The sequence below is a fragment of the Lathyrus oleraceus genome, chromosome 6 (assembly GCF_024323335.1).
Source record: "Lathyrus oleraceus cultivar Zhongwan6 chromosome 6, CAAS_Psat_ZW6_1.0, whole genome shotgun sequence".
Taxonomy (NCBI): domain Eukaryota; kingdom Viridiplantae; phylum Streptophyta; class Magnoliopsida; order Fabales; family Fabaceae; genus Lathyrus; species Lathyrus oleraceus.
The window spans coordinates 293,087,260-293,101,992 of record NC_066584.1 but is presented as its reverse complement, the minus strand read 5'-3'; the positions used below and the strand labels follow the sequence as shown (position 1 = coordinate 293,101,992).

The 14,733-nt window shown below is 36.3% G+C and overlaps 1 protein-coding gene and 1 pseudogene across 1 annotated transcript; one reads left to right on the top strand and one right to left on the bottom strand.

Moving 5' to 3' along the window:
* Positions 1-1,921: 1,921 nt before the first annotated feature.
* LOC127095276 (uncharacterized) lies at positions 1,922-2,740 on the top strand. The gene has a single exon (XM_051033988.1). The coding sequence runs from the start codon at positions 1,922-1,924 to the stop codon at positions 2,738-2,740; it is 819 nt and encodes a 272-aa protein (XP_050889945.1).
* Positions 2,741-12,580: 9,840 nt separating this feature from the next.
* Positions 12,581-12,680, bottom strand: LOC127099272 (uncharacterized; annotated as a pseudogene).
* Positions 12,681-14,733: the final 2,053 nt, after the last annotated feature.

Genomic DNA, 14,733 nt, shown 5'->3' with positions numbered 1-14,733 from the left:
CCTAGCCAATCCAATTGGCGTCTCCTCTCTAATTTTAAGAGGAGACGCCAATTGGATTGGCGCCTCCTCCTAAAAGTGGGGTAGTTTGAGATTTTTTTTGAAATCAGGGTTATTTTGGGATTTTTTTTTTTAAAATTAGGGGTATTTGGGTAAAAAAATCTCTTTTCTAAGTCTTAGGGTGTGACTCATAAAGCTGAAAATTTGAAAATGCTCTCAAGTATTTTTAAAGATCCATTTTCGAATGCATTTTAGATCGTCTTATTTTTTGTAAATCAAATAGTTATTCCAGTTATGCAAAAAAAATTGGTCTGAAGATACATTTGCGAAATTTTCTTGGATGTATTCGAAGATACATCTCCAAAAAAAACCATGAACTCCATTTACTTCACATTTTTCATTGAGCTGATTTATTTAACTATCTAGTGACAATTTTGGAAATCCATCTCCAAAAATATCAAGCAGGAAATTAAATGTAAAACCACGTTGCATAATCATCTCTCCCACACTCCATATCACTTATATAACCCAAAACCCTTTTTTTAATTCTCAATCAACTTTTCGACTCCAAATCATCATTATTGTGTTTTATCACATCAAAGGAAGCAAAAGAAACTTCAATTCATGGTAAAGTTTACTCATTTCATCCCTCATTGCTTGCATTATCTTGTTCTTGAGTTGAAAAAATGTACGTTACGTCCGGATGTGCATCTCTGAATTTCACTACTACTGTGAGTTTTTAATTGTTTTTCTTTTTTGGTTTGTACTAGATATGGTGCACCCAAATATGTTTCTCAAAGTTGCTGTAAGTAATGATGCAAAACCGAATGTAGTGATGAATGATGTTAAATAAAATGAAGTGAGGATGATGTTAAACCGATTGTTGTCGAGATAGACGTTGGTCAACATTTTAGAAATTAACAATTATTTGCTGCTCATGAACATATGATTGAATGAGTTTGCATGGAGGCCAGTAAATTGGGGTTTGACATTGTAATCGAAAAGTCTGACAATGGTTCAAATAAAAGGAAAACATTTGCAACCATGAGATGCGACAGAAGTGGCACATATGTTCCAATGATTCGAAAGTTGAAATATGATGACACCTGATAAAAAAATGTGAGTGCCCGTTTAAATTGCACGAACACTATAACGCAGGGACGGTACCAAAACTTTTGAATTGTGAAGATAATTATTATATATTTATATTATAAAAAAATATAATATATAGTTTAAAATTTCAAGTATAATGTTATTTTTTTATACTAACTTTGATATTACGAAAACTTTCAATAAAAATATATATCATTAACAAAATTATTTAATAATTAAAAAAACATAATATAATAACATATTAATATACTTGAAGTTTTTAGCAACATTTATTTATTAATTAATCTCTAAAATCTTACCCAATTATTTATGATATATATTTGTTTTATGATTATATCATGTTATAAAATATTGAAATTTAAAGTTACATTGAATATACATAATTCATGTTTATCTCTCCTGTATGAATGTCCCTCACTTTAATCTTTAATTATGGTATTATGTATATAACACTTCATAATGATTGGCCATTTTATTATGATATCTTTTATTATGATATGCATATAATATTTAATAATAATTGGATTTTTAGTGGGGGCAGCAGCCCCGACCCCTTGCTTTAGGTCCGTCTCTGCTGTAAGGTGAGAGATATATGAAAATTTAATGAGATTCTTGTATACATAATCATGTTTTACAAACCGAGTTAGTCGTTCTTTCCATCGTTTGTCGCCTTAAATCGAAAGAGAAGGAAATTGTTTCAGACATGTATTTAATAGGGTGGCGTCGAAAAATATACTTGCAGATTTGAAATGGAGAAACCTAAAGTGTTTCAAATATCAAGCAGGTATACAATGCGTGTTATCGAAATAACATGGCGATAAGAGGTCCTAGATCCAAAATGCAACAACTTTTGAAGCTTTTGTATAATAACCGCTATGTTTCTAGGTACAAAGTTTGTGAGGATAAAATCATTGTTCGTGACACATTTTGGGCTCATCCCGAAAGTATCAAATTGTTCAACACATTTCTCACTGTCCTCGTAATTGATTCAACATATAAGACCAACAAGTATAGGCTTCCACTTCTGGAAATTGTTGGTGTTACTTCTATGGAGAAGACTTTTTCAGTGGGATTTGTGTTTTTAGAATCCGAAAAAGAGGTTAACGTTACATGGGCATCGGAAATGTGCAAGAATTTGTTGAAGAACCAAGAAAACATGCCGAATGTAATTGTCACTGGTCGAGACACCGCACTGATGAATTCAGTTGCAAAGGTGTTTCCTACATCCTACACTTTACATAGACACCTTGGAAATATAACAACTAACATAGTCAAATTTGCACATTCGACACTGAAGAAATGGTTGGGTGATAGTAAGGGTGATTTTTGTAGAGAGCAGGATACCTTGAACCAAATGCTCCAAAACCAACATAATGAAATAAAAATAAATTTTGGTCGGAGCATTACCGTGCTAGAACACCGATTCAAACACAACACTCTCTATTCAGACTTGGTTGACTACGTGTCTCATGCAGGATTGAATTTCATATTTCACGAAGCTAAACGAGTAGAGAAGATAAGTTTAGATAGTTCAAAGTATGGATGTACACTTAGAAAGACTTACGATCTTCCATGTGCTTGTATCATTTCAAAAAAGATGAAGCCTGATGCCCTTGATATGTATGAATGAAGTCTACAGTCACTGGAAAAGGCTCCGGTTTGATGACGATGGTGTGATGAAGGATGGTAAAGCAAGTATAACTATCATGATCGAGTGGGAAATAATACAAGATAGATTTTATAAAGCATATGAAACCATGAAATCGCACATCAAAGAGCACTGAGGAAGATTGCTTATCCAGAAACCACATATTTGAAACCTCCTTCGAAACCGGTTAAAACCAAAGATGTTCCTAAAAAGGTCAAATCGACACAAGATGAAAATTCAATGAAATGATATCCTTCATATTTTGAACATGTTGATTCACATTTCCCGAATTCTTCAACTCCAAAATCTCAAAAAAGTGCTTAGAAGGGTGCTCGCATTAGCAAACCACCTATTTCACCGTTGATGCCGAAAATAATCTACATTGAAGAAATGCCACTTTGTATGAACAAACACATTGAGCAGATTGTAAATTTTAAGGGTGATAGTAATTGCGGTTATCAGGCCGTATCCGACTTGCTCGGTAGAAGAGAAGAGAATCACTTTCTTATCCTCCAACAACTTTTGAAAGAGTTGATGTCACATACAGAGTTCTACACATCGCTATAAGGGGAAAAAGAACATTTTGATGCAATTCACGATGCTCTTATTCCTTTTGTTAGCGGTCAAATACTAGTCAAAATGGATACGCTTCCCTAAAATGAGCCATCTTATAGCAAGTGCATATAACAAGGTGTGCATGGATCTTGACAAGATATGATTTCTTGAAGACATTTTTTCTACTTCAGAGTGGCCCAACTCAAGATCCATCCGGACGCATCATGTGTATCAGGTGACTTTCAAAATAGCTACATTTTATTGAGGTTCATTTGAAATCGGGGTGTCTTATACTAAGTACATCATTGGAGTGTCCTATGCTAAGTAGATGGAAGAGTTCACCAAATTGAGTGAGATTGAAAGAGAATCAAATAAGGAAAAGTCAAAGGAGGAACCAATAGTAGATTTTTACAGTGTTGCATCTTTTAATACATTTTAGATTGTAATCTTTTACACTTTTTTTGAATGTATTGTCGTTAATTTTGGAAATATTGATACAATTTAATACATAAGTAATATATATTCATCAATGATGGTGTAAATGTTGACTGTTTTGGTTTACATTTTAAGTTTTTGTTTACACAATTTTTGATGTGGTTCTGGTTAAGGGTTATTCAGGATATGCATATCTGGATAAATTCCACAATAAATTAAAAAAAACACAACAAGGTAATTTACATATGTGCATATCCATAAACACCATTTTTTGCAAAAAAAAAATAGAGTTTATCCGAAGATGCATATCCTAAAAGATCCCTTACGACAGGATAAGTTTTCTAAGGTCCAAAGTGACCTAAAACTTGTATAAATAAGGTCTCTTTAATTCCATATTATCTACAAAACACACAATGATTAGAGACTGACTACTTATCCTTATCTTGCGTTTGTGTATTTCAATTTCTCAAAACCCCCACTTCCATTTCGGATATGCGAGGACATACTTCTCGTCTATCTAAAAACCAAATTGAATACTCTCCTACGATATCCAGAAATTAGAGAGGTGTCAAGCTCGAGTATTGTTCACCCTCATTTGATAGCTAAGGGAAAATATAGTTCACTAGATGTGAACTGAAGACGGATGGAAATTTAAAGGTCATGTGGAGTATATTTTAACGTTACATATCAAAGGGTCCGATTAAAATGGATGCAAAGATTGCATGATCCACCGACGATATTATCAATATGTTGCAACGTATTGAACTACCCATTTATAACGATATGTAATTTTAAATTTATGTTAACAAGTATCTATGTAATGTTGAGTGTTTTAATTTAATGTCAAGTTGTTTTTGTTTCTAGATCTTCCTCATATTGTCTCTATTCCCGATTTGAAGTATCAAGGCCATTTTCAGATATGTATCTCTGAATTAACCCCAATACACTTTCAGAGATGTAACTCTAAACTAAAATTAAGTATAACAGGGATGACTCAGTTGTTTGCATTCAATTTTGTGGGAAATAGGTGCGTCAGGAGATGCATCTATGAATTCTAGAGACATTTTTGGGTAATGCAACATGTATGTAAAGTAACCAACAAGAAAATAAAGGGTCTCATTGTAAGGTAGCCCAAGAGAAAGCCTTGTGTGTGCAAAAGTGACCTAAGATAAACAAAGGATAATGGTCTTACAAACATGTCCACCTAAGATGGTGCCATGATGCCATTCTTACAACAGAAATGTAGGTTACAGATGAAATCCAAGGTTAACAGAGTATCACAAAGGTAATGGAAAAGGTCTCCAAGCAAAGGTCCTAGGATGAGATCCTCTAAGTCCAAATTGATTAAGGGAAATGGATTGTTTTTGGTCTTATAATTTTATCATGTTTTTGTTGTTTTTAAATATAATGATAACAATGAAGTAAAGACAAATGATAAAGTATGGATGATGAAGTTTATAGAATGAATATGATAATGAAAACTTAAATGTAAATGACATAAAAGTAAATAATATTGAATATAATAAATTATAATAACAATAACAAAAGGCTAGTGATAATCAAAAGTTAGTAAAGTTAGGTTAGATTGGTATTATGAACAAATGAGACAACACTTGAGGATTATCTATCCTAAGTCAATAGATTCAAAATATGGCGCATCAAGAGATAGTTTATCACTGATGCAAAGTATGGAAGATGATTAATGAATCAACTTACCATAGATTTGTAACAATGAAAGTTATTCAACCCCAAGTCCATCTATCAATAGATTGACAAAAAAAAGACTATAACAAACCCAAGGTTGAAAGTTAATGATTAATTAAGTTGTTAAGTTAACAAGTATAAGATCAAAGCATAATATTAATAAGGTAATAAGAGTTAGTATATGATATAAGCAAGTAAGTATAAAGAGGTTAGTGGGTTAATATAAAGAAAAGACAATGTACCATATGAATCCACAAGTTAACAAATGCAAGGCCTCATCTACATGTCCGATGACCCAAGTTGATTGGTATAGGAGTAACCTATCCATGATTCAAAGTACCGTGGATGAATACTTGATCATCCATTAGTAGATTCGAAACAAGGAAGGTTGAATCAACCTTAACCAAGCCAACATCATGAAAAAAAGTAGATTTCATTGGCCCTAAGGTTCAAGACCCTATAAGTCCCTTAAAAAAATATCCAAATGACTTGAAATAAGACAAAATTAAATACTAGAGACAAAAATAACATGGGTCTATGTTGAACATTTTTTTAGAATAATAAAAATAATGAGGGTACAAAATAAACTGAAAAAAGGAATAAAATGGTAAAATAAATAAATAAAAACAAATAAAATGGAAAATAAAATAAAGGATTGCACACGCTGGGGGTTGAACCCTTGACCTTGGTGTCATGGGGGGATCAACCACCTCCTCCACTGGGCCAATGGCCCAGTTGTGTCAACAAAACGCGTATGGAAAATAAATATTAAAAACAAAGTCAAAATGAGAGGCACGCGCTAAACAAACAATCAAAATGTGACAACCATTATTTTTGAATTCAAACGCGCGCGCCAACTGTCATCTTCAACCTCCAACCTTTGAAAATCAAAGTTCAAAAATATGTGTTTTCAATCAGATTCAAGCATGGAGATAGCTTGTATGATAAAAAAAAATCACCCTCCACACTCATGAGCCATTGATTGGCTCTGAGTGTGGAGTATTTCACCATGAACCAGATGAACACAGTTAACCTAATTTAAAAATTAAATTCTAAATATGGAGTAATCAAACTGGAAACTTAGGGTTAATAATCAGAAGAACATTTCAAGGTGATTAGGAACTTGCTTGGATAATGGGGGTGAAGGTAACTAGGGAACTACCTGATAAAAAAAAATTCAGAGAGGTATTTCGACGATTGAGCTCAGCTCAGATGAGACTCGAGGAGGATGAGTTAGGCTTGTGAAAGCTTGAGTGAAAGTTTCTGGGTGGTTATTTGGGATTGAAATGCTCTGGAAATGAAAATATGATTCTCTGTTCTTGGAGGTTCAACTCAGATTAGCAAATAGGTTTGGGGGGTTTTTCAGCGTGCAAAATGAAGGGGACATCTTCACCTATTTATAGGGAAGGTGTGTGGATGGTTTGGAGGGAAATAACTAGAGGTTTACTTTAGATTGTTGGGTGGCTCGAAGCATGCTTGAGGTTGGACCATGAGGGACAAGTGTGGTTATTGTCTGAGCTTGCTTGCACCTCAGACTACTTTGTCTTGGTCCTTAGCATCGATTTGGAACAGGAAAAGGCAAATGGATGGCATGCTATAGATTTTGCTTTTTGCCATTTTGGGGAAAATCTGAATTTTGCACATGGGCCCGGGTTTTACAATGTGATGAGTTTTAACATCCAACTTGACTTTCTGCTACACCATAATAATATATGCAATATGCTTGGGGGACCATTGGGATCATATTGGATTGATTTGGTGACTTGGTGAATCCATTTGCAAATTCTGACTGGTTGTGGTCTGGTTTGTGCATCAGGGTGGTCACCAATATTTGAACCAAGGCCAAATGAAATTGGATCGTGCATTTTGTCTCAAACTTGTGCCATATATTCCTTGCAATGGCCTTGATTGAATGCAAAAAGAACTAGGTCAAAAGGGTTTATGGTTTAGAAATGGCAATGTGCTAAAGTAGTGGTCTTGACATGATTTTAGGGTATGGTGGGCATGTTGACCAGCTTGGCCAATGGAAAAATTGAAGCCCTTCCTCAATGAATTAGGTCTTATACCTTGAAACAAAGTTGGAGAGGAAGTTATTTAGGACATTTTTTTTGAAGTGGAATTTAAAAATCTTGTGAGATGAGAAAGTTATGGTCTTTGGAACTTCCCATAGGCCATTCTTGCCAAAATGCAACCAACCTACATGACCTAAAAATGGGATTTTGTGATTTCTTGATTTATAAGACAAAATAGTGAATGCTCTGAGTTCATATGATCATACCATGATGGGAAATAAGATTTGGATCTTTGTGGAATGATTTTAGTTTAAGTTGATGGGTGGATCAAAGCATTTAAAGTTGAAAAATCATGAACAAACCAACTACTTTTAACATGGATTGAATGGATGTTTAAATGATGGATTTTGATTGTAAAGGGCATGAAATTATGTGGAATGAATGGTATGGTGATTGTATAGTGAAAATTGGGCAAAATCAATGATCAAGGGATCCCTAAATTAGGGTTTCTTGAGCCATAAGTTTTGTCAAGAACCAAAGCCAGATGGATTAGGGTTGAGATGCAAGGATCAAATTGAGATGTTTAAAAGGTATGTGGCATGAACACTTTTTGGATTTGAGGGGTTCTTAATGGCATGGCCAAAATACACGGTGAACCATGACTTTTACAAGCCAAAGGGGGGTAAAGAACTAGGGTTTGGTCCTTGGGTGACCAAATGAATCTTGAAGCTTCTTCAAGGGGGTTTCACCAACCAAATTGGGTTTGGGGAGTAAATGAGATGTCTTGAGGGATCCTCCAAGCTTTGTGGGATGGTTGAGGATGAGATTAGGGTTAGTGTGGCTTGGGCACACCTTAACATGGCCTAAGGGTCTTAAATCTTCACAAATGAATCCCATGCCTTGAATTTGTGGATAATTATTGATTGTTAAGTATAAATGCATATGAGGTGGCATGTGTGGTATGTATGCTCATAAAGTAGGGTTTAAGAAGGTGAAGTGGGGTATGGTAAATTTGAGGGTATGACATTTACCCCTTTTTAATCTTCTCGGACCTGAAGGTATGGATAACAACGAATTCCAATACATTCATGGTAGGAGGGGATTAAATACTAATAGGAGTAATCAGAAATTTGCCCTGTTGGGGGATAATAGTGATATGAGTTGAATTGATGGGGATTATGCATGGTTATGATGATTATGCCTGCAATGCGATGTATGCAATATGATCATCTTCTGATGTTAAAACTTCAAGAAGACGGAGGGAAGAAACTCTACTAGGAATGAGAATCTTGGTAAAAGAGAAGGGGTTACTTCCCCTAGCAGCGACTGGGTAGAAAAATGAAGGTAATTCCTAGTAATGACTGAAGGAGAAGAGCGATCCAAAACGCAGCGGAATTTAAAATTTCTCCTTTAGTGATCCTTACGAATGGGCATGATCAGTGATAAAATCGTTACCTCTTGTGGCGATTGTAACCTTTGATGGAGATCTACGGAGCGATCACGAACGTTGAATGATGACAACGCCTCTACTCAGTCCACACGAACGGATTGCAACTGCACAAATGCTTCTACACAAGGGTTCTATTTATAGAACCACTTGTGTGGTCTGCAAGCTACAAAACTCACTCAAGTGTATGTGACCCATATCTTATAATATGCCAAAATCACTTAAGCGCGTGGTACCTTACCATATTTCGTATTCTACTTAAGTACACCGTACCTTACGATGTTCTACAATTCACTTAAGTGCGCCGTACATTACGGTATTCCTTAGTTACTCTATCCCTCATCAATCCATCCTTTTGTGTGTGACCTTATAGGTTTTCGCAGCATTGGCAATTGTATTAAATGATGTATTTAACATAATAAACAGTGAGCGGTATCTAGCAACACATCACTGCTACCCAAGACACGAAAATGTCATGTGATCTGACAAATCCTTTTGTGATAATACTTATGTATACAATTACCCTTTTGCCCTTATTTCTATATTGAACACAAGGCATAGGCCGTGTCATCCTTGTCCAGTTCAATATTGGGCCCATAGACATTTATCCTGTTACGCAGGATGGGCAAATTCCACCTAGGTCACTCATGTCCCTTATCATGCTTCGTGGAGTACCCATCAACTGTCTTTATAGTCATTGTCGCAACGGGTGCAAAAAAAAACAACCGGCGAGGAAAAAGAAAATAGAAGAGTCGCCACCGTTTGTTATTTATCCTAAAGGAGGGAAAGGAAACGATCGAAGAAAACCTGAAGAGAAGGAAAAGACAAGGTCTCGCAACCAAATCTTGGGTTCGGGAGTCGATTATGCAAAGGGAAGGTATTAGCACCCCTACGCATCCGTAGTACTCTACGGGATCCACTCTTGTGGTTCTAGTCTATAGGGTGTAGGTATGTCTAAGGTATTATTTACTAAAAGAAGGTCAAAATAAAATGAAAATGACTCGCAAGGATGTCGCATCCACTGTCTACGTATCTCATCTGAGTATGAGAATCAGAGTCTTCGTAGCTCGGCTACCTATGGGTTAAGGAGAAGTGTGCTCGCTAAGACGTCGCGTCTTATGCCTACGTATCTCATCTGGAATGAGAATCAGAGCAAAACGTAGTTCAGCTAACTACGGGAACAAGGGTCTCAATTGCAACTAGGGCAAGAGAAAGGGAAGGTCTCGATCGCAATGAGGGCGAGAGAAAAGAATCGCAACAAGGGCTGATAACATGAAACTATATCACATTTTTGGACTTGATTTAATTAAATTATATTGTTATTTGATTCGATTTATTTTATATTATTCGATATTATTTGGTATTTTCTTTTTATTTATTTCAGGTGTCATTATTTAAAGCATGGGTGAAAAAGAAAAAAAAGGGGTGCAAAAAGAGGATTTTCTAGGAAAAGCATCTCACAAAGCCCAACCCACGTTTGGGGCAAGCAAAATGGCTGTGACGACCGCCACACTCACGTGCCGAGCGTCACGCCCCTTTACCTAGTGTTACGACCGTAACACATAGTGTGACGGCCGTCACACCCCCATTCCTATATTTTGGCTTTGACACGCGTAACAGAAGGACGTTCTCTCCTATTTTTCCTCTTGACTCGTTGACGCTTTAGAAACCCTACTGAAGATACTTTTGAGAAAACGATTACTTTATGGATGAATATAAATAGACCTCAAAGGATCCAATTGACGTCTCTCGACGCCGTGCAATATTTTCCATGCTTTCTAATTTTCCAGCATTCTATTTTCTTAGCATTTTATTAACTTTTCTTTGCTAGCTTAATTTACTAAGCATTCAATTTATTTTCTCACGATAGTTTCTACACCGGAAACTATTGTGTAATTTTTACTGGATCTAACCTTACGTTAGATCATAGTATTTTATTTCCTTGTTTTTATTTACCTGTCTGATCAAGAATTGTGAAGAACAAATCCAACCGACTTGTGGTGGAATGTTCGAGCATCAAGGCTAGGAATAAAATCAAGATTTCTAGTAATTTTCCAGGTTCATTAATTAATTGAGTTATTATTTTAATTTACATATGCTCTGTGCTGCTATTTATATATATTGTCTATTTGATATGGCCGTATTTATGCATGATTATTGTTTAGGCGTGTTTAGCATGTCCGGCTAATTAATTTATATATCGGTATATAAAGTAAGCGGAATAAAGGAATCAAAACTGAGTTGGTTTAAATTTATTTCAAAATATAGTCATTCTTTTTCTGGTCTCAATTTACAGAGTTAATACCAAAGTTTTTGTACGAGAGTAAAAGACATAAAGAAGTTAAAATCAATAGAACGACGGTTTGAGCTTTTAACTGGACAGTGTAAATTGGACATTAACTTTAAATCAGGGCGAGAGCAATTTTTAAGGTTAATTAAATCCTAATCATTTTCAAAAATTATTTTTAAAGGTTAAATGTGAGGACGAGAGTTAAGCATTTAAGTTTAATCATATAATCTAAGTCAACAGAGCGAGAGTTTGAGACGAGGGTGTTTAAACGGTTAGTGTTTTCTTAAAAAGAGTTTCTATAGATTCTATTACTTTCAAAATGTGATTTTAGAATTAACGAACCAAGTGAGAGCGTACGTTAATATAAAGTCATAGTCTAATTCAACAGAGCGAGAGTTTGAGAAAAAGACTTTTAATTGATAGTGTCTGCTGAAAGGACTTATTTTAAATTAAGAAAAAGACCAACGAAGATTTGATTCCCTAATTACGACGAACTACATACCGATATCCGTGTTATTTGATATTTAATCTAGATCTAAATTTAGTTTTACTATTCCCCCTAATCATCAAAGTATCATCAGCCTTACCTTTACGCAGTAACCCTAGAAAAACGGTATATCGATTCATTAATTCCCTGTGGGATCGATATCTTTTAAAACTACGCGATTAGACTGTGCACTTGCAGTTAATACCCCGATAGACTCACAAAGCCGCGATCAAGTTTTTGGCGCCGTTGCCGGGGACTTTTATTTAGTCGATATCGTAACTCTTCTGTTACGCTGTAGAGACTAAGGCAATTTTTATTTTTCCTTCTTTTTTGTTGATTTGTATACCACACACTCGCTCACAAGGCGAACCGTACTACTTACGAATCAACAACGTTGAATGATATCTCCGATTATTATGACGAATTCAGGAGTATCGTGCTACAAACAATCTTCCTCCAATCGAAATTCCTGATCTCAAAAATCTCCTTCCATCGACGCTACCAGCGATGGCAGAAACAGCTCGAGCTCTTCGAGATTACGCTGCTCCATCGCAAGATGAGCCACATTCGAGTATTGCTCCACCCGCAATCGAAGCGAAAAACTTCGAACTTAAACCTTCACTGTTGCAGGCAGTGCAACAGAACCAATTTTCTGGAAATCCTATCGAGGATCCAAACCTTCATTTATCCGTATTTGTCCAATACGCTGACACTGTTAAAGCTAATGGTGTCACTTCAGAGGCAATTCGACTTCGTCTCTTTCCTTTCTCGTTAAGAGATAAATCGAGAAGATGGCTTCAGTCTCTTCCTTCCAACTCAGTCACCACATGGAATGAGTTGAAGAAAGTCTTTCTTGCCCGATATTTTCCTCCAAGCAAAACAGCTATGTTAAGAGCCCAGATAAATGAATTTAAGCAAAAAGATAACGAGTCTCTTTTCGAAGCATGGGAAAGATACAAAGACATGATGAGACTTTGCCCACACCACGGTTTAGAGGACTGGTTAGTAACTCATACCTTCTACAATGGTCTCTTGTACAACACAAGGTTAACAATAGACGCCGCCGCCGGTGGTGCGCTTATGGATAAACCTTATGCTGACGCTTATCAACTTATCGAGAGCATGGCCCAAAATCATTATCAGTGGGGAAGCGACCGAACAATGGTAGAGAAACCTCAAACAAAAGGGGGCATGTACGAGATAAGTAGCCTTGATCATGTTAATGCAAAAGTGGATGCTCTTGCCCAGAAAATCGAAAGTTTAAATGTATCACCTCCAGCCACCGTGGTTGCCGTAACTCAAAATTGCGAAGTCTGTGGAATTCAAGGTCACATGCCTACAGATTGTCAACTCCTAACAGGAATTCAAACAGAGCAGGTGAACTACGCTCAAGGAAATCCTTACTCGCATACCTATAACTCAAACTGGAAGAACCATCCTAACTTTTCATATAAAAGTAACAACGCTTTATACGCACCAGGTCAAGCTCCTAGTCAAGCCCCAACTATACCTCATGGATATCAAAAGCCGACCCCATCTACACCTAACAATAACGTTCCTAGGAAATTCAATTTGGAAATCATGATGGAGAACTTCATAGCTTCTCAACAACAAACCAATAAAGAGTTCTTAAACCAGAATGTACACACTAACGAACAGATAAAACAACTAGCAAGTAAAGTAGATGCCCTGGCTACCCATAACAAAATGCTGGAAACACAAATCTCGCAAGTAGCTCAACAACAAGCGCCTACTGCTGCCCCAACTGGTACCTTTCCTGGACAGCCCCAACCTAATCCGAAAGGCCACGCTCATGCAATTATTTTAAGAAGTGGAACAGAGGTAGAAGGACCGTCTGACCCAAGGATTGAGAACCAAAACTCTAAAAAGTCAACTGAGGAAGAAGGTAGACCTAAGGAAAAGGAAGAGTGTAATAAAGAAACCGTAGAAAACAAAGAACCTTATGTACCTCCGCCACCTTACAAACCACCTATCCCTTATCCTCAAAGGCTAATTAAAACCAAAGACGCGGGCCAATTTAAAAAATTTGTTGACCTACTGAAACAATTAAACGTCACAATTCCTTTTACAGAAGCTATTACACAGATGCCCTCATATGCTAAGTTCTTAAAAGAAATTTTATCTAATAAAAGGAAACTTGAAGACAGCGAAACCGTTACACTCACTGCTGAGTGTAGCGTAATAATCCAGAATATGCCTCCTAAACTTAAAGATCCTGGTAGTTTTTCTATACCCTGTCACATAGGAAAATTTGTCATAGATAAAGCTTTATGCGATTTAGGAGCCGGTATCAGTGTTATGCCCTTGTCCATATGCAATAAACTTGAAATGGGAGAATTAAGACCAACCAAAATGTCTGTACAATTAGCGGATCGTTCCGTCAGATATCCCGTAGGAATTCTTGAAAACGTTCCCATGCGCATAGGTCAATTCTACATTCCCACCGATTTTATAATTATGGACATCAGAGAAGATGAAGTTACCCCTATTATATTGGGAAGACCCTTCTTAGCAACCGCCGGTGCTATCATAGACGTAAAACGAGGACGACTCACTTTCGAAGTAGGAGAAGAGAAAATTGAGTTTATTCTTTCCAAATTTTTGAAAGCACCTGCAATAGAAGACACATGTTACTTCATGGATATCATCGATGAATGCATAAAAGAAACAAAATTAGAAAATGATGAATTGTCCGACTATCGTGTAGAAGACAGACTGAACCAATGTTTAGCAATAACATCAGATCCTACGCAATGCCTCAAGAAACCAACCCTCAACCTGAAAAAACTTCCCAAAAATCTGAGATATGAATTCCTAGACTTAGAACTTGAACGACCAGTGATAGTCAATGGAAACCTAGGAAAACTTGAAACCGAAAAACTCCTACATATCTTAAGAAAATATCCAACCGCACTAGGATACAACATCACCGATCTTAAAGGGATAAGTCCTTCTATTTGTATGCACCGCATCATGCTAGAAGAAGACTGTAAAACTTATAGGGAACATCAGAGGAGACTAAAC